This window comes from Staurois parvus, unplaced genomic scaffold (assembly GCF_062004578.1).
Source record: "Staurois parvus isolate SC_StPar_1 unplaced genomic scaffold, SC_StPar_1.0 ptg000287l, whole genome shotgun sequence".
In the NCBI taxonomy this organism is placed as follows: domain Eukaryota; kingdom Metazoa; phylum Chordata; class Amphibia; order Anura; family Ranidae; genus Staurois; species Staurois parvus.
Genome location: NW_028318083.1, coordinates 4,644,547 through 4,671,000, shown reverse-complemented (window position 1 = coordinate 4,671,000; position 26,454 = coordinate 4,644,547). Strand labels below are relative to the sequence as shown.

Here is a 26,454-nt window from a genome sequence, read left to right as displayed (position 1 = left end):
AGTTTGCATACCCATGGAGAATTGGTAAAGTACTGTACAGTGTGTACCATTTTTAAAGAAAACACGAGTGAGCAGGTAAAACACATTTTATTTCTTATGGGATTTATATTCAAATATAGGTCATAATCATAATTCAAAACATGGAAACAAGTAAACAAATGATATTACCCATGTTCAAAAGTCTGCAAACCCTTAGTTCTTAATATTGTGTATTGCTCCCCTTAGCATCAATGACAGTGTGCAGTCTTTTGTAATAGTTGTCTATGAGGTCCCAAATGCTTGTAGTTGGTATAAAGCTACCCATTTGTCTTGGCAAAATGCCTCCAGGTCATGCAAAGTCTTTGGCTGTCTTGCATGAACCACACATTTGAGATCTCCCCAGAGTGGCTCAATGATATTAAGGTCTGGAGACTGGGAAGGCCACTCCAGAATCTTCACCTTTTGCTGCTGTAACCACTAGAGATTCAACTTGTCCTTGTGCTTATGGTCATTGTTATGCTGGAAAGTCCAAGAGCATCCTGTACACAGCTTTCGTGCAAAAGAAAGCGAATTGTCTGCTGCATTCATCTTGCCATCAATTTTCACAAGATTCCACGTGCCTTTAGAACTTACACACCCCCAAAACATCAGTGAGCCACCACCATGCTTCACAGTGCGGATGGTATTCTTTTCATTATATTCCTTGTTGACCCCTCTGCAAACATAACGTTTATGGTTGTGACCATTAAGCTCTATTTTGGTCTCGTCACTCCAGATTACAGTGTGCCAGAAGCTGTGAGGTGTGTCATGGTGTTGTCAGGCATATTCTAACTGGGCTTTTTTTGTGGTTTTAAAAAGGAGCCATACAACTATGTGATAATAAATGGCTTCATTATCACTATCCTTAACAGCTTCCCTGCCGCCCTATAGCAGAAATATTGCTACAGGGCGGCAGGGCTGCACAAAATCACGTGTATATATACGTGATCTGCATTTCCAGGTAGGGAGCGCGCACACGTGCTGCCCTACCCGTGTCGCCATTGGGTAAACAACACAGGTCTCTCTCCTGCCAGCAGTAACATGCTGGCAGGAGAGAATAAAAATTCCAGTATATATACCACCATTTGTAGATGCTATGACTTTCACATGAACCAATTAATTTACATGTATTGGGATTTTTTTTTTAGCAAAGCATGTAGCAAAATACATTTTGTCCTAAATTTAGGACAAAATTTAGATTTTTTTAAATTTATGTACTGGGTATGTTTTTTATAGCAAAAAGTCGAGATATATATATATATATATATATATATATATATATATATATATATATATGATTTTTTTTTTTTTTTTTAAATTGTCAGGTTTTTTTGTTTATAGCGCAAAAAGTAAACACCCCACAGGTAATCAAGTACCACTGAAAGAAAGCTCTATTTGTTGGGAAAAATGGAAAGAAATTTAATTTATGTAAAGCGTTGCATGACCGCGCAATGATCAGTTAAAGTAACGCAGCACCGTATCAAAAAAATGGCCTGGTCAGAAAGGGGGGTAAATGCTCTGGAGGGCAAGTAGTTAAATAAAAGACAGTTTTTGGCATTAGCAGTCATATTTTCAATATCAATGCCGAAACGTCATGATTTCCGCCAGGATATGCAAACTTTTGAGTACAACTGTATATGTGTTTTTGTTTTGTTTGCTTTTTTTCGGGGACAGGGGGTTTACGTTAGTAACTTAGTACCTTAGTAACAGTAGTTTTGTTCAGTCAGTTTTGGTTGAGGCACTCTATCCAGACATCATAGCCAGGCCGGTGAAATGACAAATATTATCACTAGCTGTACTGTACTTTAGTCTGCTGAATGGACAATAAAGGAGCATCACTACACAAATTAATTTCTCTGCTCTTCTGCTCTCTCCTATTGCAGGCAGAATGTACTTCTAGATTGAGAGCACTATGCAATGCAGTGGAGCCTGACTGACTGACTAATACTGCTGCTTCTCTCTCTTTTAGTCTTGAGTACTGCAGTATTGCATGAAACCAATATAAAGATAAATCCAGTTCTTATAGCATAGCTGTTTAATAAATGCACAATTGAATCAACTTTTGAACTTTTCTGTCCGGAGTGGAGCTTTAAATGCAGCCATATTTTATTTTAGACTTAACAAATTCCAAGTTCTTATGCATCATAGGCCAAATATAGCATTCATCTTGTTTTCATAATACAGAATTGATCATTATAAGCGTTATACAGGCTGTTCTGTTAGTTGGCTTTATTCAGACTGATCTATTACTTAGGGCACTTCTCTCATAAAGTGACAGCAGAGGGCACTGAGGCAGACAATCGTGCAACTTTGACAGCAAGTCCTAAAGTCAGTTTCGTTCAAACCATCTGTCATTCATTGGACTGTAAGCAGTTCATAACTTAGATCCAGGCTGGATTGGTTTAAATCAATTTTATTCCGAAGTAATTATAACTAATTGCTTGGGCATCGGGAGTAGAGTTAATCTCTGGGAGGGGCATGTCTTAGATATACTGCTGCTCCTGCACTAAGCTGCTATTTAAAAATGGAGAACAAAAGAAGATGGTCAGCTGTGTGTTTTGTGCAAAAGGCTAGATGCGGTGTATCACAGCAAGACATGCAATGCTCTTTGGGTTTCTATAGCAGTAAAGGGCTTATCATCCTAATCCCCAGTTCACAAGGCTTTAGATGGCATGTGGACAAAAAGAAAAAAAAAATGCTGGTCTGCCCTTAGACCCAGATAGACATTAACCCATCCCCAGCCAGAGTAGGACATGATATCTGTAGATATAATTATGTTTCTGTAAGTTCATGTCATGATGCAACTTACAATATAACCACATGCAAATCAATGTATCTATATATTGTGTGTATGTACTTACTGTGTGTGCGAATGATTGTACCATTTATGCACTTAGTCTATACAGTATAGTAAATTCTATGTTTTAATCACAATATCTTTGCCTGTGCCCTAGGTATGGTGTGAAACCAACTTGCGTAGATGCATCAGTGAATTGCACAGTTTCATCTGTGAATCCTGCAACAAGGCATTTCCAATGCCATCTGCTCTCAAACTGCACATGGAAACCCACAAAGGTGATCAGGTAGCTAATCAGCACAAAACTGAAGACTCATTGGAGGATAGTCAAGACAAACAATATTTCATGGCAGCCCTGGGTCTGCAGCACACCAAAGACACAAAGCCAGACAGTGAGGAGGACAATTCACTGGAAAGTGCCCATGGCGCGCATATAGAAGCTATAAAGAGCAGCCTACCTCGTGAGCTTGGTAGCAGCACAACTGTGCTGAAGTTGTCACCCATAGAAGCATCATCTGTGGGTAGACCTTTTGCAGTACTGCCACCAACAAGAGAGAACCTAAAATTGCTTTCTCTGCAGCCTTTCCAAAAGGGCTTTACTGTACAGCCTGACAACAGTATTGTAGTAAAACCAATCTCTGGAGAACTAGCTGATATTCAGCAAATATTAAAGATGGCTACTTCTGCACCTTCTCAGATCAGTCTTCCACCTTTGTCTAAAGCTTCTACTGCTGCTTTCAAACATATGCCACCTCTTAAGCCAAAGCCTCCAGTTACTCCTCGTACTGTTGTTGCTGCCTCAACACCGCCATCTGTAGTTGCAAACCAGCAAGCCTCTCCAGGCTGTATCAGCCCTAGCCTTCCTGCTCCACCCCTTAGAATGATAAAAAATACTGTGGAATCTTCCACAAGCGCTGTATATTTGCAATCCAGACCTGGAGTGACCTACAGTTCCTCTGCTCAGAATTCCCAAGTACCCAACTCAGAATCTGTGAGTCAGAAAGACCTGAAGACTCAGCTAGAACAGGACAGTATTATAGAAGCCTTGTTGCCTTTGGATTTGGAGGCAAAGATCAAACAAGAAGGAACTGAAGGAGATCTGAAATCAAATATTCCTGGATCAAATGGCAAGAAACCAACCCAAGCTAAAAAAGTATTGTATCCTTGCAGTTTCTGTGATCAGGTATTTACATTCTCCGGTGTATTGAGGGCTCATATACGTACTCATTTAGGGATATCGCCTTATCAGTGTAATATATGTGATTATATCGCAGCTGACAAAGCAGCACTAATACGACATCTTCGAACACACAGTGGTGAAAGGCCATACGTATGCAAAATCTGTCAGTACCCTTTTACTGTTAAAGCAAACTGCGAGCGACACCTGCGTAAGAAGCACCTAAAAGTCACCAGAAAAGATATAGAAAAAAATATTGACTATGTATCTACAAACAAATCTGAAATGGTTGATGCTGTCTGTTCTCCAGACACTGTTTGCAAATGCTGTGGAGAGGACTTAAAAAGCTATCGTGCCCTTCATATACATATGAGGAGTCACACCAACTTTCAGAAAAAGAAACCATTTCAGTGCAAAGAGTGCGGCACTGCTTTTTCTGCCAAAAGAAACTGCATTCACCACATTCTTAAACAGCATCAGCACGTACAAGAGAAAGAAATAGAGAACCATGTTTTATTATATGGGTCCTGTAGTCCAGAGCAAACTAGATCAGACACTCCACTTTTGGAAGAAAGCACTTACCTTGATCGGAAAGCAACGACATCTTATGTGGAACCGCAGAATGGATTTCTTCATGGGGGGATATCTACTTTTAAACTTGAACCTACTGCTAGTTTTCCTATGGAGCTTGATGAGCCCTTGGACTTTTCTCAAAAGAACAAGAACTCTATTGGGTTCCAAGTAAAGGAGGAGCATGTCTACAACTTGTCTCTTGCCTCCTATGATTCCTCTATGGAACCCATTGACCTGTCCATGCCTAAGCATTCAAAAAAGGACAAAGATGACTCACAAATGCAAGCAAAAACACAAGAGCAAATAGGAGGCCCTATTGGCCAACCATACAATTGCCAGCCATGCCCATTTCCCTTAAGTGCCAATGAAATTCTAGAGAAAGCTGCAGCTTTTACACATTCCAAACCAGTGAAAACCCCTGTGCATTTGACTGTCCCAGTCATTTCTCCTGCTGTTCTTGGAAGTGCAACTATCCTTCGACCTTTGAGGCCTAAGCCACCTCCTCTTTTGCCAAAGCCTGCAGTTTCTAAAGAACTACCACCCCTGGCTTCAATTGCACAGATAATATCTTCTGTATCTGCTTCTGCTTTACTGAAAACAGATGTAACACCCACTTTACAAGTTGCTGCCAACAGCTCATCAGCTACTGACAAATCTGTGGCTTCCAAGGCGACAATCCATCAGAAAGAACCCATGGTTTCCAGTGACGCTTCTCAAACTAGTAGAAATTCTGCTAGCCCAGCTGACGTCAGTACAGCTACTGCTTTAGTCGTAGGAGCAAAGAAAAGGGGCAGAAAGAAAGGAACAAAAAATAAACCTAAAGTGGCTGCTGCTGTAGACCTGGAATCAAGTGGTGAGTTTGCAAGTGTTGAGAAAATGTTGGCCACAACTGACACTAACAAATTTAGCCCTTATCTGCAATCCACTGATCACATTAAAGATGCTATGGACAAAAATGGCACCAGTGAGGATGAGAGAGATAGTGGAGAAGAAAAAAGGGGAAAGAGAAACTCTTACTCGAACTCCTTACAAAAAATAACATGCCCCTACTGCCCTCGTGTTTTCCCCTGGGCCAGCTCCCTGCAGAGACATATGCTCACTCACACAGGTAAGTGATTCTAGAATGCTACAATGTTTCTTAGGCATGCTGTTTATTTAAATTGGGCACCTCAATAGGCAATCATGAACTTTAACCTTTACTAAGCAAACAGGTAGGTTTATTTTATTGCAGAAGAGACACTGAATGCCTCTTCTCCAATAAGGTGCCTGCTTGTTCAGTTTTTTTAATTAGCAACTTAAAAGGGAACTAAACCCTACTTTCCTTTTCTGCCAATGAAGCTGCCATCTTAGCCTGGAACTTCCATGATGCTGCACATGTGGTCAGTTATAAGGCCAGTCATTTCATGGTTTAACAGTTTGGTTGAGAGCACAAGCAAATGTGACAGTTAGCATTCCCGGCATGCCAGGAATATAACTGTTTTTTTAATTATTAAATTGATGGTTTTAGTTCTGCTTTAACCACCTCAGTACTGGCCACTTTTTCACCCCCTTCCTACCCAGGCCAATTTTGAGCTTTCAGCACTGCTGCATTTTGAATGACAATTGTGTGGTCATGCAACACGGTACCCAATTTAAATTTGTATTTTTTTAGACAGATAGGGTTTTCTTTTGTTGGTATTTAATCACCACTGGATTTTTTTTTATTTTTTGCTAAACAAATTAAAAAAGACTGAAAATTTTTAAAAAGAAAACAAAACTTTTTTTTATTATTTCTGTTATAAAATTTTGCAAATAAGTATTTTTTCTTGTTCACTGATTAGGCTGCAGTAATGGGCACTGATAGGCTCTGATGAGACTGCACTGATGGGCACTGATAAGCTGCACTGATAATCTGTGCCCTGATTATCAATGTAAACAAATTGCTGATAGTCTTGCTGGGTATCGGCTGTCTCTTCCTTACACAGACACAGCGTGTGAGGAACAGACTGCCGACACCTGGGATTGGACACAGCTGGTTATATGGCAAAGGGCTGTTGTGTTGGCCCTTTACCGCTATCGGTGGTCAGCTGCATCCAAAGGACACAGCGGACACAGAGCTCGCCTGATGTGCTTTCTGGGAGGACATCTATAGACGTCCTCCCAGAACTAAAGAAGCACGCTGTAGCCGTCTTTCAGCTATAGCGTGGAATTACGTCCCGCTTAACTGTTTCTCAGAACTGTTACATTCACGGCATGGCTCTGGTGATAAGTCACAGTAGGGAGTGTGCTTATGTCAGCTCTCAGCTGATCTTTCAAACCCTCAAATGGCTGTTGTAATATCTGGTCACATGTGCAGCACCATGGCAACAGCAGATCTACATGTAGACTCCATCTTCAGTTAAAAGGGTAGGAGGGTTTAGTTCTGCATTAATTTCCTCATCCAGAACAGGTACAATAAATGTACCAAAGCCAGAGACAGCCAGGCAGCTAGTATTATAGGGCTCATGCACATGAGCGTAAATACAGGTGTATAAAATGTGCCTGTATTTACACTGCCCATGAGCCCCAGCCGGTGTGTTCGTCTGCCCTTAGGTCTGTATTGACATAATGCGCTGAATACAGGTATATGCAGGTAAATGACGGAACTTACATTTACGAGAGCATGCGTAAGGGCATCATTTTCCAAACCTGTGAGCTCCTGCTGTACACCTGTATGCCTGTATTTACATTCATGTGCATGAGCCCTTATAAGTATGTTGGCAATGGCAGCCTACATAATAATCTTAGTTTAATCCAATGAAAGATTTGTATGTTATAAAAAAAAAATCTGTTGGCGCATGTCATGAATTAGTCTTTTAGTCAGAATTTCAGCCCCCACTGCAGCAGCAGAGCTTTGGTCGAGAATACGGGTGAAATACATGGGCAGCCTGCTGCGTATTGATGAGGCCATCAGGACCAGTTGTCACCATTATGGGTGCGGGAAAGGCGTGTTCCGTGCAAGTTTCCTGCATATTGTTCAAATGCATTGATCTATAATGCAGGTGCCATTGTATTCTTAACGGCACCCCAAATGCAGATCGCAAATCCAATGCATTTGCGGGCCCCAAATCGAAGTACCACGTGGTTTGGTGCGGTGCGTTTTTAAAATGCATGCACTACTTTTTTGCATTTGGTAGTGTGGACACACATCAGTCCGATCCTGGTGTGAACCAGCCTTCAAGACAAAGAATGGTACTTACATTAGGTGATTAGTACTACCAAGAGTAGTACCATGGGAGCATTCATATTTTGTCCTAGCTTTCACAACACACCTAGAGATAGTCAAAGTTCTAAAAATAATCTGCTTGATCTTCCCCTCCATCATAATATTGAAATAGTGCATACACCCCACATCACATATTCATATGAACGTACACTAAAGCAGTGAAATATATACTGTGCATTACATATTATAATAAACGTTGATGTCTTCCAGAGTAAAAAAAAAAAAAAATTCCGGAAACATGAACAATCCCAAATTACTAAAATATAATCCATAGTGCAGCAATACATATTAACTATCTTTAAGAAGAGGCATAGGTCAGTGTGGAGTCTGTGATTGGCACTATTGCATCCCCGAAGATTGTGAATTGACTGAAAGAAGCTTTGCCTCATTCTTGCAGTACAGGGGGAGACATGGATATCCATGTAATTAGGCAAAGTGTGATCACATGACAGCTTGGAAGTAAGGTCTGGTCTATGTGATCTCCTAATGAAGATTTAGCTGTTAATTAGCAGTGAAACGAACAACTCGAAACAGATTAAAGCAGAGTGGGTTTTCATAATGCTGCTTTTGTGTCCAGGCTAGAGAGGCTCGCTTGTTCTAAAGGGTATTGTTGCCCTCCCTTCTCCCTCCTCTTTTTGCTTCAACCCACAAAACTCCTGACTCTTGTGTCAAGTCATTTATCTAAAATTACTAGATAGTGTATTTATCTATCTCCATATTATCAGGTACCTCCCATCATGGGACCTGTTTCTCTGCATTGTTTCGATTTATAGGAAACCATCAGATGAACCAAACAATCAGGTCAACTAAATACTTTGTTTCCTCCTCCAGGTCAGAAACCCTATCCCTGTGCACAATGTGATGCCTACTTTTCTACCAAATCTAATTGTGAGCGCCATCTCTTACGCAAACATGGAGTTGCCAACCTCTCCTTGCGAAGAAACGGTCTTGTGGCCCAGTCTAAAGAAAGTGATGCTGGATCACATGATAGCACAGGTAGCACTTGCATCTAGTGTGTTTTTTTTTTTTTTATTCATTCATCATTACTGTCCAGCCCTGGGCCTCACAGAATCATTGTTTTTATGGTGCAGGCATATGTTTCTTTTTATCATTTTATTGAAAGTAGATTTTAACTACGTCCAGGCTGTGCACTGTAGCGTTACTGCTACGGTGCTGTCCAGTTGTGCCAGATCGTGTATGTATATATATATATATATATATATATATATATATATATACATAGATAGATATGTGTGATCCAGCATTCCCGGGTAGGGGACGTGCACACTGTCCCGGCTATGCTGTTATTTGCTACAGCACAAGTCATTCAACAGGTCCTGGCCAATAATCTATGGCTGAGACCCGTTGAGCGAATGACAGAAGAAAGCTCTGTAGTGAACAACATAGGGCTCTCTACAGTCAGCAGCAAAGTGTCAGTCTTTTCCTCCCTGCAAAGCAGGGAGTAAAAACAGGCACATCGCTCATTGCAGTAAACATTGTTTGGCACACAGTTAACCCTTTGATTGCCTTAGATGTTAACCCCATCCCAGCCAGTGTAATTAGTACAGTGTATATTATTAGCTGTGTTCGTTTGTCCGTTCCCACAAAGTGTCAGTGTTAGATTGGCCGTCGCACTATCACAGTCCCACTATAAATCGCTGATCACTGCCAATACTAGTATAAACAATAAATAAATATAAATTTCAGTGCATATATACCATTGTTTTTAGATGCTATAACTTTCACGTAATCCAATTATTATACGTTTATTGGGATTTTTTTTTTTTTACCAATTTGCATAGCAGAATACATTTTGGCCTAACATCATGAAATTTGTGTTTTTTTTCTATTATTATTGGATATGTTTTGTAGCAGAAAGTAAAAAATAGTTTTTCTTTTCCCAGAATTGTCAGTCTTTTTTCATTTATATAGTATAGTATATAGCATGACCGCACAATTGCCAGTTAAAGCAGTGCAGTGCCAAATAGCAAAAATGGGCCCTGGTCATGGAGGGGTAAAATCTTCTAAAGCTTAAGTAGTTGAAGGATCTCTAAAGCCAAGAAAAAAAATGTATTATATTGCATCCTACCAGTCCTTGGATGTGCATTGTTTTTCTTGCTGTTTCTGCTAAAATTGCATGTCCTTGTAACCTCCTGTGCACTGAACTGATATATCAAATAGTTTTGCCAACTATCATCTGTGAACCACAAAAAAAGTAAAGGTGGCTATACATGCCTCACTTTTTTGATCGTTGAGGTATGAGGAATCACAAACAAGTCATTCACTTGATTAAATATCAAACACTGCAATGCTTATGGTATCAATTGACAGTACAATCAAAAATAATAATTTAACTGATCTGTGTTATGGTCTGATGTGGTATTATGTACAAAAATATTCATTTGATCAGAAATTCAATCAAACCACAGCCGTTCGACTTACCAGTGCCAGAATTGATCAAAAGCTCACTAAATCACTTGGATGGTCTGTGGTTTATGATTATTATTCAATTTGATGTTTAGTTTAATTGAATGATCAATGGAATGGTCATATTGAAATGTGTAGCTACTTTAAGGGAGATTAGGAGAGAATGAGGGGTTTGTAGTCCAAATTGGGAGTCCATCTTGGCTCAACAGATACACTGGAGTCAGTGAACATTCATTTTTTTTTTTTTTTTTTTTAAGTCCAATGCTTTATGCTGAAAGTTTTAGATTTTTTTTTCTTTTACATACAAAACAGTCTAAAAAAACAACTTGTGCCATCTATCCAGCTCCGAATATATATATATATATATATATATATATATATATAAAATAAGTTTGAACAGTCATCTCATAAAGCGATGTAGACAACAGGGGATGTAATACAGACCTACTAGCACTTGAAAGCAAACAATCATGAAACAAAAAGAAAAGGAAAGATATAAAATAAACAACTTGCATGCCCCTTGCAACTGCTATTAGCAATGATTTATTGTACATATGAAACCATATGCCTTTTGTATTAATTTTAAGCATCACCAGCATAACCAATCTCAAATCGTAAGGACTCTTAGAGGAAAGTGTCGGTCTTGTCAGAAGGTAGTCTTAAAACACGCCTTCCAGGGAGTTAATCAACAGGATAATAATCTGCTTAGAGTAAGGGAAATTGGGGCTAGATCTGAAGTAGCCAACCACAGGTTCCATATCTTTTAAAATCTTGTTAAAATACAAGTTTCTCCCTAGACAGGACAATATTAGTTTGAGCTTTCCGTTCCGCCCAAGTAGGGGGGTGCAGAGATAACCATTTTTGTGCGCAAGCTTTCAAGCTTGAAAAAGAACTCTAACAATAGTACGTATTATCAAGCAAGGTAGATTAATCTAAGATGATTAGTAAGCAGATACTGGGATCAGTCACCAGGGACACCTGAAGTCCATTATTGATAGTGGTTAGCACCCCTTGCCAGTAGCGGTGTAGTTTAACGTTTTTACTCTAGGAAAGGAAGTGTATTACTAACAGGATCACCAAATGAGAATAAAGGAAAAATGTTAGAAAAATGAAACTAATGCAGACCACATCTAAGGTTCTGAAGTTCATAGCATTTTTGTTTTGGGTTTACATACACTTAAAACACATTGAAAACAATAAACATGTTGAGTAGCTGCATTGGTCTGTTTTCGAAGCACATTTGTTAAAAGTTGCCTTCTCTTTTTTACAGATAGTCAGTCTGATGCAGATTTATCAGCCGTGGAAGCTGATGTGCTAGATCTGACATCTGGGGACAGGGAAAAAGCAGAGCAAACTGAAGTTACAGAAAGCGAGCAGATGTCCATGAACAAGCCGACTGAAAACCTAACACTAGATCTGGAGAAGGCCAACCAGGATGAAGATGAACAGATAGAGGATGACGCTGTGAGCAACAAAAGCCTAGATCTTAATTTTGCAAGTAAGCTGATGGACTTCAAACTATCACCCAATGGGCAGGCTTCGAGCAACTCTTGTGATATTTGTGGGAAGAGTTTCAAGTTTCCTGCTACCTTAGGAAGACACAAGAAGGCACATTCATGTGAAAGCAGTGATCAGGAGAAAACCAGTGAACATGCAGGCAAGGATCTATCAATTCATACTTGTAACCCAGCTAATCAGGATTCCTCAAAGGAGACTGGAGACCAGGAAGAGGAGCTCCCGGTTGATTTAAAGGTGTCCAAATCTCCTGTGGAAAGTGAGCAAACTGAACATAAGACAACAGATGGAGAAGGAGTCTCAGAAGAAAAAGTAGAAAAGCCTTTGGACAAAGGTGATGATGACAAAGATTCCAAGACTGAAACTAAAGGGACAAAAGCGGACAAAAGAAAGAAAATATGCACAGTCTGTAGCAAGCGTTTCTGGTCCCTCCAGGATCTCACAAGACACATGAGATCACACACAGGTTAGTGATTTCCAAGGTTTTCTCTAATTACATATATAAAATTTATGGGCACATCATTATCATAAGTGTTTCGTGCATATTTTTCACTACCATTGAGTGCACAAGTTAGAATGTGGTACACTGACACACAAACCACATCAAATAGCTGCGCCCCAGTTTTCTGTTTGACATGTTTAGGACACAATCATAAACTATCACATCAATTAACTGTTCTTAAAATGTATAAATAGCCAAGTGTTGTATTTTTTTTTTCCCAGAATAGAGTAAGAACTTAATAGAATCCTTGTCAAGTTATTGTTTTGCTGTCTCTGTCCTTTTGGGGGAGATTCCCCCTTACTTCCTGCACTGAAAACATAACATGAATTGAGAGGAAATCTCTCCAAAGTTATGGGGATTTTCTTCTTATATAGTTGTCACCAAAACTAGTGTCCCTTAACTTTCTATTGCAAAGACCAGGGTCACCAGAACTAACAGAAGTTTTGTCCAATAATGACACAGAACACAGTACAAACTTGATTGAACTTAACCCTTCCCTAAACTAAAAAAAAGTTTACATTCTCAAAAACGCACCAAAAAATGCAATGAAAAACGGATCAGTGTAAAAGCTGCCTAAGTTTATCATTTCTGGGGTTTTTTTTCTTTTTTTTTGTTTATTTTATTCACACAGTCTGACCTACTTGTACCAATGTTTTAAACGTATTTTGTTGTCTTGTAGGTGAGCGGCCTTACAAATGTCAGACATGTGAACGCACTTTTACTCTAAAGCACAGTCTGGTACGCCACCAGCGAATCCATCAGAAAATAAAGGATATGAAAGGCCAGTGCAAGGACAGTGATAAAGAGGAGAAACAGCTTAGGGGTGAGGAGGAAAGTGAAACTGAGTCCCTGCAGAGCAGCACAAATCATGTATCAGAAAATGAATGTGACACCATCAAGTCTTAACAGCCACCCTGTAACCAGAAGTGAAAAAAAGTGCTGCTGAGGAATCATCTCAAAAAAATGAAACTGCTCCCAGAAATAACAGCTCAAAGCAAGCAGTAGGGGTGGATGTTAAAGACAGTTGAAGAAGCTCAGATTGTAAATCTGTACAAAGTTCCAACAAGGTGTTTGAAAAGCCTGCAAATAACATACATCTAGTATCAGAGGGTTCCTTGCCTGTTGTAGGGATGAAATGAGCCAGAGATGTGGAGGGGTTGTTACCCCTCTGGATTGCTATGACAGAATCATACTTACACTTGATCCACTTTAAGGATGTTGTGACAGCTATATGGGATTATGGCAGGCCATATCATGTGCCATAACCTTAAAGTAAAATGCAAACTTTACATGGATTTTGAGTGCCTTACTACTTTATTATATTTTGCTACCACATTTTTCAATATACAGTTTTATATGTAAGAGAAATTAAAAGAATTATTCAGAAGTGGACATTTTCCAGTAAAGCATTATTGTTTTTCTTTAACGTTTGAAATCTTGTTTCAGTACACCAATCACTGTCTTTCCAGAGGTGAACATTTAAAGTCGTGGAGAAAGCCATTCAGATCTAAAGCCAACAACTGGAAAACAAAATGAAATGGACAGAGAAGGATTAATTTAAGACCTCTTATTCATTCTTTAACCCACATATGAGTCTTGGTTTTTGCTAAGTGGACAATAGTGGAACGATATTCTTCTGGGATGTGCTGAATGAGAATATTTACAAAATCTATGGCAGTTGCTACAACCAGGAAACAAAAAGATTTATATCTCTATGAACTGTACAACTTGATCTACACACAACGTGTCTGAATGGTGTTACTATTTAGTAGTTCTACCTCCGACATACATACAGAGGACCCAGTGGAAACTTTACCATCCATAGAACTGTCCACCCCTGCCTATGTCTTGATTCTGTTTGCTTGAATTCAACAGCTTACTAGTCTCTGCATTTTGCAGAACCGTTTGGGCAATATTTGCCTTTCAAAGTGTACCAGGTAACTTTTGAATCCTGGTAATAATAAATATGTATAAATAGAACATTCTTGAGGTTTTTTTTTCCTTTTTGTTCTTTAAATGTTAGCCTTTGGCAGTTCTCTTGCATTGCACCATTCCAACCCTGTTCTCAATGAAAAGAGAGGCTGTGTGCATTAGAGTAAATGCAGACTTTGATGTGTCCTGTCATGGAGATGGAGGAGGGCAGAGGTGGACTGTCAAAACAAGCAAAGAGTTCTGTCTTCCAGCATCGGATGCCTTAACCATCATGTCATGACCATCATGTTTCTTAGGCAGGAATGTACTACTGGTGAAAAGGAGAAGCTACATTACAGTTTGTGCTATGGCGTTTGAAGATGAGCCCTGTTAAAAAAGAAAAAAAAAAAGTGTGTGTAAATAGATATAAACTGTGTGTAAGTTAGTTATGTATGGATGTGGGGGTGTGCGTGTATATGTATATTTTGCTTATATGTCTAAACACAAATACAAATGTGTATGGGATATATATATATATATATATATATATATATATATATATCTTTACTGTAACTGTGCAATTTTCCCTCTGCAGTTTGTTGCAATCTCCGGAATGTTGAACATGTTAAATATTTACTATTACATTACTATAGCCCCTATGCTTCCCTCTAGATCTCCTATGATTCTTTAGCAGTTAATATTTTTTATTTCTTTTATTCAAAAGATCATAATGACAAAGGTAAAACAAATAAATAGGTCCTATATAGCCCATAAAAGCAAAGGCTGCTATTACCTCTAGAAAGCAAACCATTCATATTTCAACTTGAGTTATATATACAAGAGTTTTTCTATGCACTTACTATCTGGCACTTTTGCCTAGTGCTGACTGCAAGGAAATTGGGCATTTCTGTAAACTGCGTTCAGCAATTGAATTTGTACAGATCAGAATCCCCGATGTCTAGTAAGCTGCAGTCCAAAAAACAGCCAGTAGAAGGCAATTGCAAAACGGTATGCCGCATTGTAAAAGCAAAATATCTTGTTGGAAAAATGCAATGTCTATATACTCTGCATCCTAAACATTTCAGCTTTAATGTCTCCTGAGTCCAATTTTATTGCAAGTATACATGTAAACTAGTAGAAAGATTTTACACCCAGCTTCTGAAAAAATTCAACGCGAGTAGTTTGTACTTGGAGGGAAGCATATTTGTATTTTTTAGACCACTGCACACATCTTTTCTGAACTTCAGTAAGAATCAAAGCAAACTTGAGAGGGATCATTCAGTAGAACACTGTCATCGTTATCTGTGCAATGCCTGACAATCAACTGAATGACCGGTAGAACAGAGCAGCAGCTATTGCAAAAATACATTGTAATTATTTGTAAATTAATATATTTCACTATGAGATAAGCAGTACAAAAATGTTGACACAAATTACTAGTCCTGAACCAGTGGTTCACAGAATATTTTTTTTTTCTACCAGGTGTTCTTAATAATCAATTCAAATCAAATGAATTCAGTAGACCTATACCCCTGAATTTTAGTAATTTTATTATTTGTTGTTTCTCTACAAAATATTTTGTATATCTCTAACTTGTCAGAAGAGTGGGACGTTTGTTAGCAATAATCAAAATGGATTGAAAGCTTTATTTAAATATATTTGTACCCTGATAGATAAGGTCTGTTCTTCTTTTACCAGAAAACAAATATCCTTACATGTATTATGAGTTGTTCCCAGACCGTTGTGTCACTTTGGTATATTAAACTGTGAAGTATACACCATGATTAAACTCTGGGTGAAATGTAGATTTAGCTTGCATGGTCGGCTTATTTTGTGTCCCCCCCCCCCCCTTCTCTCGTATTCCTCTTCTCAGGGCTTTGCAATTTGAATTTTCTCTATTGTTATTTTATTTTTATTTTGTCGTATCTGAGTTTAAAAATGAATTGATAAATATATTTAATAGTTAGGTAATGGAATCACTACAATAAGCACTTGACTGTGAATGCAATAAAAGCCCAGTCACATAGATAGCTATCTTTTTATAAAGCCTGGGCTACACAACAGTCATAATTCCAGCTTCACAATGATTCTTGTTTTCTTCCTTTCTTTGTCAGCACGAACAACATTACTGTTGGTGAATACAACCCATTATTGTAACCAGAAACTACTATAAAAATGTAGATATTCGTATTTTTCTAAAGGGAAATAAACTGCTGCTATGCATTATATACAAGACTGGTCTATGCCACATGAACAGAGAATCACTTTTGTTTTGGTACTTGTATTCCTTCTTTTTATTCAGCTGTACAGTACTTCCAAAATCAAAATAAAAAGCTGTTCTGTATCAAACAATCTAAGCAATAAAATGTTATATTTAAAATGGAAAAAAATGATGGCTGATGTTGTTTTGTGTACAGTCCTACTTCCATTTGCAAAACACGGTGTACATATAATATCAGAGTCATAGAAGAAACATGTTACATACTAACTGGGAAATACATTTCCCAAACTAAAATAACTGCACACCCAGGAGACGTGTTCTTGTAGCTTTATTAGTGTCTCTATCCTTATGTGGGCCCCTTCTAGTTATAGTGTGACATTAACCAATGATAGGCAGAGAACGATCCACATTTAGGTACCGAGTATAAAACTTTATGTAAATAAAAAATATATTTAGTTCAGTCATGTATTCAAATGTTAACACAAAATGCAAAGCAAGTTAACACACTGCCATATTGTATTCTGAAATTCTAAAATGATCTTTATTTTATCGTTCCACAATACGTCTATGCAGCAGAAATTAGAAGAGGCATATGACCTCACTTCCTTTCCCAGTGACCACATATGAAGTAAAGGAAATCTGCTTTGTGGGTATACACAGACAGTAATAACTTGACAGAGGCTTTAACCCCATGGTGCCCAACCTTTGGTTCTTAATGTATAAGGTATATAATGTGTGGCCCTTGGAGCTCAGCAGTCTGTAGTGGGAGCGCTGATTAGGGTAATAGCAGTGATCTCTATTAGCCTCATGTAACTTGTTCCCAGTTTTGTATTGTCTTTTCCAACATACCTGTCAAAAATGTCCATGCTCTCTGACCCTCATTTCCTTTTATTAGGTCTGCAGCTTCTGACAGCCCTTTCAAGCATTACATATAGTGAACATTATGTGTGGCCCTTTGGTGATGTCAAGGGCCACATTTGGGGCCCCCTTCAGCTCACAAGTTGACAACCACTGCTCTAAGGGCCAGTTCACACATGCCTGAACATGAATCATACATGTTCATGTGCAATTCAGACCGCATGCAAAACGCGCTCTGTTTGCGATCTGCAGCAGGTGTCAATAGAAAGCTACAGTGAAGGAAATAAGTATTTGATCCCCTGCTGATTTTGAATGCCCACTCACAAAGAAATGATCAGTCTAAAAATCGAATGGTAGGTGTACTGTAACCCTGAGAGACAGAATAGCAACAAAAAAATTCAAAAGAAATGCATGTCTAACAAATTATGCACTGATTTGCATGTTCATGAGGGAAATAAGTATTTGATCCCCTATCATTCAGCAGGATTTCTGGCTACCAGGTGTCTACAGTGAGGAATCATCCTAGAACTACACGTGAGGATCTTGTCAATGATCTCCAGGCAGCTGGGACCACAGTCACCAAGACAACAATTGGTAACACACTACGCTGACAAGGATTGAAATCCTGCAGTGCCTGCAAGGTCCCTCTGCTCAAGAAGCCCATGTCCAGGCCCTTCTGAAGTTTGCCACTGAACATCTGAATGATGCAGTAGAGGACTGGTTGAAAGTGTTGTGGTCAGATGAGACCAACATCGAGCTTTTTGGCATCAACTCAACTCACCATGTTTGGAGGAGGAGGAATGTTGCCTATGACCCCAAGAACAGCATCCCAACTGTCAAACGTGGTGGAAACATTCTGCTTTGAGGGTGTTTTTCTGCTAAGGGCACAGGACTACTGCACCGCATCAAAGGGACGATGAATGGGGAAATGTACCATCAAATCCTGGGTGAGAACCTTCCTCCCTCAGCCAGGGCATTGAAATTGGGTCGTGGATGGGTGTTCTAGCATGATAATGACCCAAAACACACGGCCAAGGCAACAAAAGAGTGGCTGAAGAAGAAGCACATTAAGGTCCTGGAGTGGCTTAGCCAGTCTCCAGACCTTAATCCGATTGAAAATCTGTGGAGGGAGCTGAAAGTTTGAGTTGACAAACGTCAGCCACCAAACCTTAATGACTTGGAGTGGATCTGCCAAGAGGAGTGGGCCAAAATCCTTCCTGAGATGAGTGCAAACCTGGTAGCAAACTACAGGAAACATCTGACCTCTGTGATTGTCAACAAGGGATTTGCCACCAAGTACTAAGTCATGTTTTGTGAAGGGGATCAAATACTTATTTCCCTCATGAACATGCAAATCAGTGCATCATTTGTTAGACATGCATTTCTTTTGAATTTTTTGTTGCTATTCTGTCTCTCAGTGTTACAAAGAAATGATCAGTCTAAAAATTGAATGGTAGGTGTATTGTGAGTGGGCAAACATTCAAAATCAGCAGGGGATCAAATACTTATTTCCTTCACTGTAACTCCAAATGCAGTGTGTTTGCTAGCACCTGCCTGCTCTAGATCACATGGTACTTTTGTACCATGCAATTTGGTTACAGTATGTTTTAAAAAGTAATGCATGCACTACTTTTGGTGCGGTGCTGTCCAGCTTTAGCCCATTCAAAATTATTGGGCTGAAATTGGAGGGCACAGAACCACATGTGAATCACACAGGAATGCACAGTGTGTTCATGTCCAGGAATGGTGTGAACCAGCCCATACCCTTCCCTTTTGCTATCCAAAACAAAAAAGAAAAATTTTGATTTGAGAGATTTGGTTTGTTAGAGGAGCAAAATTTACCAGTAGTTATGTAGTGTAATTACCTACATAGTGCAGCATAAAAACATAAAGGGTAAATTCATCTTTTCCAGAAAATAACCTATGCAGTGAAGGGTCCCAATGAGATATTTAAAAAATTGTGCAGCTTTTTAAAATGTTCATTTTATTATCATACCTGTAAACTATTGCCACCTCCCTCTCAGAAAAACTCCCAGTTAGTAACCCCCACATCTTGCCTTGTTGCTAGGATGTGAAAACTGCTGAACACTCACTCCCAGCATAACAAGAGCAAAAAAACAATGTTTTCATGCCCTAGCAACAGGCCAGCACTTGAGGATTGCCAACTTGGAGTTTTTCAGCGAGGTATCTAGAGGGGTCCAAATGGCCTACAGCTATGACAATGCTCTGTCAACTAGAGAAGTGGCTTCCAAAAATTACTGCACGCAAAGTTGACTGAAGTATGACTAAAGATAAAACGGACACTAAAAAAAGTCAACACTTTAATATTATAATATGATGTTTGATTAAGGTGGAGCTTAAAGTAGAACTCTGAAATAAATACAAAAACATACAGTACATGTAATCCATAGCTGACTTTATCTTTGGATCTATGTTAAACAACTGAACTGTAATCCTGGCATCCAAAGCCTATTTTCCTAATTTCCTGTCTTCAGGAGACAACACTAAACAATCCTGCAACAATAGCCTGTGTCACTCATTGGGATGGCTGGGCTTGCTGTGGAGTGGTGCTGTCCAAGCATCACAGGCTGCTTGAGCTCAACCACCACTGCACTATCCCGCCCACTATTAACTAATCCGATGGGCTTCTGGACACTATGGAGACCATAGGATTACAATTTGCAAGCATTATGGAGGAAATCAAGTATGGGGGAATACTATTAACTTGATACTTTGTGCTCTGGATTGAGACAAACACACACTATAGAGTACTTTGTTCATATCTCATGTCAGAGGTTTACAATCACTTTAACTCCTCAATGTACTGCAGTCGGGTGGCAAAGCGACGTACCCGTACGATTCTGTCTACTTCCAGGTATAGGGCGCAAATGCGTGTCCCCCCGACTGGCACCCACTGGGACTGTGCACATTGAGCCAATGATTCATGACTGGGACCTGCTGATCGGCTGTGTACAATCACAGCCCAGAGCTCTGTGTTGGTAAACAACACAAGTTCTGTACAGAGGGAGCGATCTGTCAGTTTCTCATCCCTGAGAACTGAGAGATCTAGAAGTTAAAGCCGCACATATTAACCCCTTAATCACCCTAAATGTTAAGCCCTTCCCAGCCAGGGTAATTAGTACTGTGACAGTGTATAGTATTATGACTGTATTAATGTCACTGGTGATGTCCGGGTCATATTGCCTGTCGCACTATCGCAGTCCTATTATAAGTCACCGCCATTAGTAATATAAAAAATAATAGATTCCAGTATATATATACCATAGTTTGTAGGTGCTATAGCTTTTATGTAAATCAATCACTATACACTTATTGGGATTTTTTTTTTAGCAAAGACATGTAGCAGAATACATTTGGGCCATAATTTATGAAGAAATGTGTTTTTTTGTATTTTTTATTGGATATGTTTTATAGCCGAAAGTAAAAAATACTGTTTTTTCTACAATATTGTGTATATCGAAAAAAATAAAAAAGCCAGTGGTCATCACATACCACCAAAAGAAATCTATCTTTGTGTGAAAAAAATGATATAAAGGTTGTTTAGATACAGTGTTCCATGACCGCATAAATACCAGTTAAAGTAGCGTAGTGTAGTATAGGAAAAAATGGCCTGGTCATGAAGGGGGTAAAATCTTCCGCAAAGAAGAGAGCCTTAAGAATGAAAAGATAGTCATGATTTTGTAACTATTATTCTTAATAAGTGTCCATTCAGATCCTGCTTGTTCTTTAAAATATTTAATAATTGAAATAATTAAATTTAATAATTGATATACAATGTAGAAATCAATATATGATTTTGCATTTTGACTATAGATCAGGGGTACTGAATTAAAATTCATGGTCTGGTTGGTAACATTTTCTTTCTGCAGAGATCCGAAACTAATTTTTCTTTAATAGGTCTTTCACATTACAGCCCCTTTTGCATTAATGTCCTCAGTCCCCCCTTTCCCATCACAGCCCCCATACATCACAACTCCCTTTCCCATCAGAGCCCCCCAACATTATAGCCCCGCTTCCATGACAGCCCCCTTTCACATCACAGTCTTTTCTTGACATCACAGTCCCCCGTGTAATCACAATCGGCTGCATCACAGCTCCCCCTCTCCTGACATCACAGACCTTTCATATCACAGCTCCCTCCTCTTATATCACAGCCCCCCATATCACAGTTCCCCCATATCACAGCTCTCCTCACATCACAGCCCCCCATATCTCAGCTGTCCTCACATCACAGCCCCCCAGTATTATAGCTCCCCCCTCTAAAATCACAACTCCCTCCTATCATGGCCCCCCATTTAACAGCTCCTACCCCTCACGTCACAGCCCCCCATATCACAGCTCCCCCCTCTTGCAGCCCGCCATTTCACAGCTCTCAATTCTCAGTACCCCATATCACAGCTCCCCCCTCTCACATCACAGCTCCCCCCCTCACATCACCACATCAAAGCACCCCCACATCACAGCTCCCCAATCTCACAGCCCCCCAGTACCACAGATCCCCCTTCTGATATCTCAGTCCCCTCTACCACATAATCTTCCCCATACCTTAACACATTATGAAGGGTGGGAGGAATGGCAAGGTGGACTCCTGTTCTATATGTACTCATCTGCCACTGCCATCGTTGCCATTGCTGTTGAAATCACAGCAGGGAAGAGGGCGGGAGGATTGGAAGGAAGGACTCTTCTGAATGCACTGGCTTGCTGTCATCACCGCTAAACTCAGAGCAGGGATGTGGGCAGGAGGAGTGGAAGGACAAACTCCTCTTCTGAATGTACTGGCTTACCGCTGCTGAACTCAGAGCAGGGAGGAGCACGGGAGGCATAGAAGGTTTCCACTGAGGGTGGGAGCTGCCCAACTCTTCCTGGTAAAAAGCAAGTGACCCGCATGAAAGGTTGGCTCCCCTTCCCCGCTCCTGCAGTGTTTTCCACCCTCCTCCCTGCTCTGATTTCAGCAGTGGCAAGCCGGTGCTTTCAGATGAGGAGTCCTTCCTTCCATTCCTCCTGCCCTCTTCCCTGCTGAAATTCAGCAGCAGCAGCGACGACGGCCACTGCAGAAGAGTACATACAGAACAGGAGTCCACACTGCCATTCCTCCCGCTTACTAACAGCTGCAGCAGCGGGAGGAAAGGAGTCCACTCAGGCTGCTAAGTGGTGTGGGGGCGCAGTCTGGACAGGACTGTCACTCGGTCCGTATTCGGACCGCGGTCCGCCATTTAGTGATGCCTGCTATAGATACTTTTTAAGCGGAATTAAACTTCGCTATAGTTTATTTTTTTTCACTTCCACAGATGGATTATGCTATACTGTTCTAGTATACACAGCATATAAGCACATTTTGACAGATTCATAGCCCTCCAGCGCCAGGCTATTAGCACTCAGGCACTTCCATCTCCAAGTAATCCTTTTGGGTTTTCTCCATTCGGCTACATGAATGGCCAGACCACGATGAAGTCTCTCCTGTGCATGTACATCATCATGGCACAGAATGATCCCATAAATGTACTTTGAGCATGTGCAGCTCAGTGTACATTACTGCTGATAGGCCATCAAAAGTATTTAAGATGGAAGAGACCAATAGAGTCTGTTATAAAAACACTGCTTATCAGCAATTTTAAAAGCAAATTAATTCAATTCCACTTTAAGTGCATTCCCTTGCCTATAGGCTTATTCAGGCAAGTGTAGGAAAAATATGTATTAGACTTGCTTCTGCTAGTTTATTATTTTATTTCTTTTGTGTTTTGATCATACATTAAGGAACACAGGTTGAAGTAGCTCTGGATTCATTGGGTTATGCTGCTGCCTTCAGGCTATTGAAGACTGGAAAACTGTGAGGGACCGCCGAGCGGCACCACTAGCACTCCACCGGTCAGGCGTGCCCAGAGCGCGGAATCTAAGCCCCAGGGTACTTGTTCACCAGGGCCCCTGATGGTGGGGATGGACTTGTAGTACCCTGAGACCAGGTCGCCTCTACTGAGCACACCTGTCAGTGGTAGGGGTGTCCGCCCGGGGTTCCAACCAGGGAGAGCCAAATGTGAGGAGGTCGGGTGACCCTGATGGGATGGATGGATGGATGGCTGAGCAAGTGCGTAGTCAGACAGGCCGAGTCGGTAATGTAGAGGACGGTAAGGTACAAGGGAGCAGGCAGAGAATCGTCGGGTCACACGCCAGGTCAGCAACAGGAGGTCAGATCTACAGAGGGGCATCCAGGGAGAGAGGTCAGGCAAGCAAGGGTCTGGGCAGGAGAAATCAGCAAGGTCAAGAGCAATCCGGGTCAATAACTTACAGTATACAGGTTCACAGGATCAGGAATGCAGGTAAGACCAGAAGGCAACGAAATGACAGCTCAGGGACCTTTAAATATCCCGCCCTGCGCTGCCATTGGTGCCCAGCGGGCGGCCGCGGCTTCTACTGCGCATGCGCGAACTCGAACGCCGCGGCCGGCCCGGACCTAGTGCCCGTGTACTGGGAGGAGCAGTGCGCCTGCGCCGGGACCATCGAGGGACGGATCGCGGGGATCCCTGACATTGCCCCCCCCCTACGGGCAACCTCCGGATGCCCACCCGATCTCTCCACCACGGGTGATCACAAAGAAACCTCCGGACAAGCCTAGGTGCATGGACATTATGGGCTGGTTCCCACGAATTGTCCTCAGGGCCGTAGCCCTTCCACTTGATGAGAAATTGGGTCTGGCCCCCCCTTCGACGGCACTTCAAGATTGCCTCCACCTCAAATTCCTCTTCCTCTTCAACCGTTACGGCCTCCGGGGGCCTGGATTCCCGTTCCGGGAAGGCATCAGGGACTACCGGTTTCAACAGGGACACGTGGAAGACAGGGTGGATCTTGAGTGTGTCAGGGAGAACAAGTTCATAGGCCACCTCATTGACCATCCGTTTGATGCAAAAAGGGCCTATGAATTTAGGTCCCAACTTCTTCGACGGGCAAAGCATCCGCAAGTTTGACGTAGCCAGCCAAACCTTCTCTCCGGGCTGTAACACCAGGTTCCCTCTTCGCTTCCTATTGAAAGCCTTCTTATAGTCTTCTTGGGCTTGACGGATGGCTTCCTGTAATTTCTTATTGTTGGAGGTGAAGAAGGTCAGTGCATCCTGCGTCGCTGGAATCGGGCATTCCGGGACCAAGTCCGGGAGGAAGACCGGATGAAACCCATAGTTGGCGAAGAACGGGGACTGCCCAGTTGCTGAATGGCAAGCGTTGTTGTACGCGAATTCTGCCAAAGGGAGGAGTGGCACCCAGTCGTCCTGAGAGAATGATGTGTAGCATCGCAGGTATTGCTCCAGGGTCTGATTGGTCCTCTCGGTCTGGCCATTGGTCTGAGGGTGAAATGCCGAGGAAAGAGACAGCTTGATATCCAGGGCTTTGCACAGTGCCCTCCAAAACCGCGAGGTAAACTGCACCCCTCGGTCCGAGACGATGTCTTCGGGAACCCCATGCAGTCTAACGATCTCTCGAATAAAGACTTGTGCCGTCTCGGCTGCAGATGGAGTCTTCCGTAAAGGGATGAAATGGGCCATCTTGGATAAGCGGTCCACAACCACGAGGATTGCTGTGTGATCCAGCGAAGGAGGGAGCTCGACTATGAAGTCCATGGAGATTCTCTGCCAGGGCCGTTCAGGGATGGGCAATGGACGTAGCAGGCCCCATGCCTTGTTCCTTGAAGGCTTGTTCCGCTGGCAGATGGCACAGGAGCCCACGTAGATCTTACAATCCTTGGCCATGTCTGGCCACCAGAAGGAACGCCGGAGAAGTTCCAGGGTCTTGACCGGTCCAAAATGTCCTGCCAGTGGGTGGTCATGGCAATGTCCCAAGACTAAGGTTCGGGCATCCTCTGGCACCACAATCCGGTCCTCCCTCCATAGGAGTCCCTCCTTGTTCTGGAGGGGGGCCCCATCGGAGGTAGACATTGCTGTGGACGCCCTCAGGATCTCGGAGCGAAGGTTTGTCTGAAGGGCCAAGAAATTCCCTGCCGGAAGAATAGTGTCGGGCACTGGGATCTCCTTGGTGTCCTCATACATGCGCGATAATGCGTCAGGCTTCGTGTTTTTCGAGCCGGGCCTGTATGTGATGTGGAACTGGAACCTCGAGAAAAACAATGCCCATCTTGCTTGTCGTGGGCGTAGACGTTTGGCCGTCCTCAGATATTCCAGGTTCTTGTGGTCCGTGAATATCAGGATGGGATGGGAGGCACCTTCCAGCAGGTACCTCCATTCCTCTAAAGCGGTTTTGATAGCCAGTAGCTCGCGATCCCCAATGTCGTAGTTCCTCTCCGCCGGGGTAAGTTTCCGTGAAAAGAATGCTACTGGGTGAAGTAATTCCTTGGCGCCCTTCCGCTGGGAAAGGATGGAGCCAACCGCGTTTTCAGATGCATCTACTTCTAAGATGTAGGGCAGGGAGGCGTCGGGATGACCCAGAATGGGTGCCGAGGTAAATAACCTTTTTAGTGCCTCAAAGGCTTCCTGTGCCTCGGGCGTCCATCTGAATCGCGTCCCAAGCTTAGTTAATTGAGTGATAGGGGAGACCAGACCCGAGAAGTTCTTGATGAACTTCCGGTAGAAATTTGCGAACCCAATAAAACGTTGGACACTTTTCCTGTCCGTGGGTTCAGGCCAATCTAGGATCGCTGAGACCTTCTGAGGGTCCATTGCGACCCCCGTGGTGGAGATAATCAGACCCAGGAATGTAACGCTAGCCTGTTCAAAGCAGCATTTCTCTGCTTTAGCGTACAACCCGTGCTGCCGCAACCGCCCCAACACCTTTGTTACATGTACCCTGTGCTCCCCCAGGGAGGATGAGAAAATCAAAATGTCGTCTAAGTAGACGATGACAAAGATGTCCAGGAAGTCCCTAAAGATGTCGTTTACAAAGTGCTGGAAGGTGGCTGGCGCATTGCATAACCCGAAAGGCATGACCAGGTATTCAAAATGGCCGAATCGGGTGCGGAAGGCCGTCTTCCACTCATCCCCCTCCCTTATTCGAACCAAATTGTAGGCTCCCCTTAAGTCCAACTTGGTAAATACTACCGCAGCCTTTAAGCTCTGGAACAATTCAGGTACCAGAGGTAATGGGTAACGATTTTTAATGGTGACCCTATTCAGCTCCCGATAGTCAATGCATGGCCTCAAAGTCTTGTCCTTCTTTTCTACAAAGAAGATCCCTGCACCTGCTGGGGAAGTGG

At 41.7% G+C, this 26,454-nt stretch overlaps 1 protein-coding gene across 1 annotated transcript in view; it reads left to right on the top strand.

The window, feature by feature from the left end:
• The window catches only part of RREB1 (ras responsive element binding protein 1), a 133,461-nt gene extending 116,907 nt beyond the window's left edge, over positions 1-16,554 (top strand). The window contains exons 11-14 of the mRNA XM_089682196.1: positions 2,973-5,673; positions 8,641-8,805; positions 11,507-12,217; positions 12,933-16,554. Coding sequence (XP_089538322.1) covers positions 2,973-5,673; positions 8,641-8,805; positions 11,507-12,217; positions 12,933-13,159 — 3,804 coding nt within the window. The 3' untranslated portion in view covers positions 13,160-16,554. The remainder of the gene's footprint in view (positions 1-2,972; positions 5,674-8,640; positions 8,806-11,506; positions 12,218-12,932) is intronic.
• Positions 16,555-26,454: the final 9,900 nt, after the last annotated feature.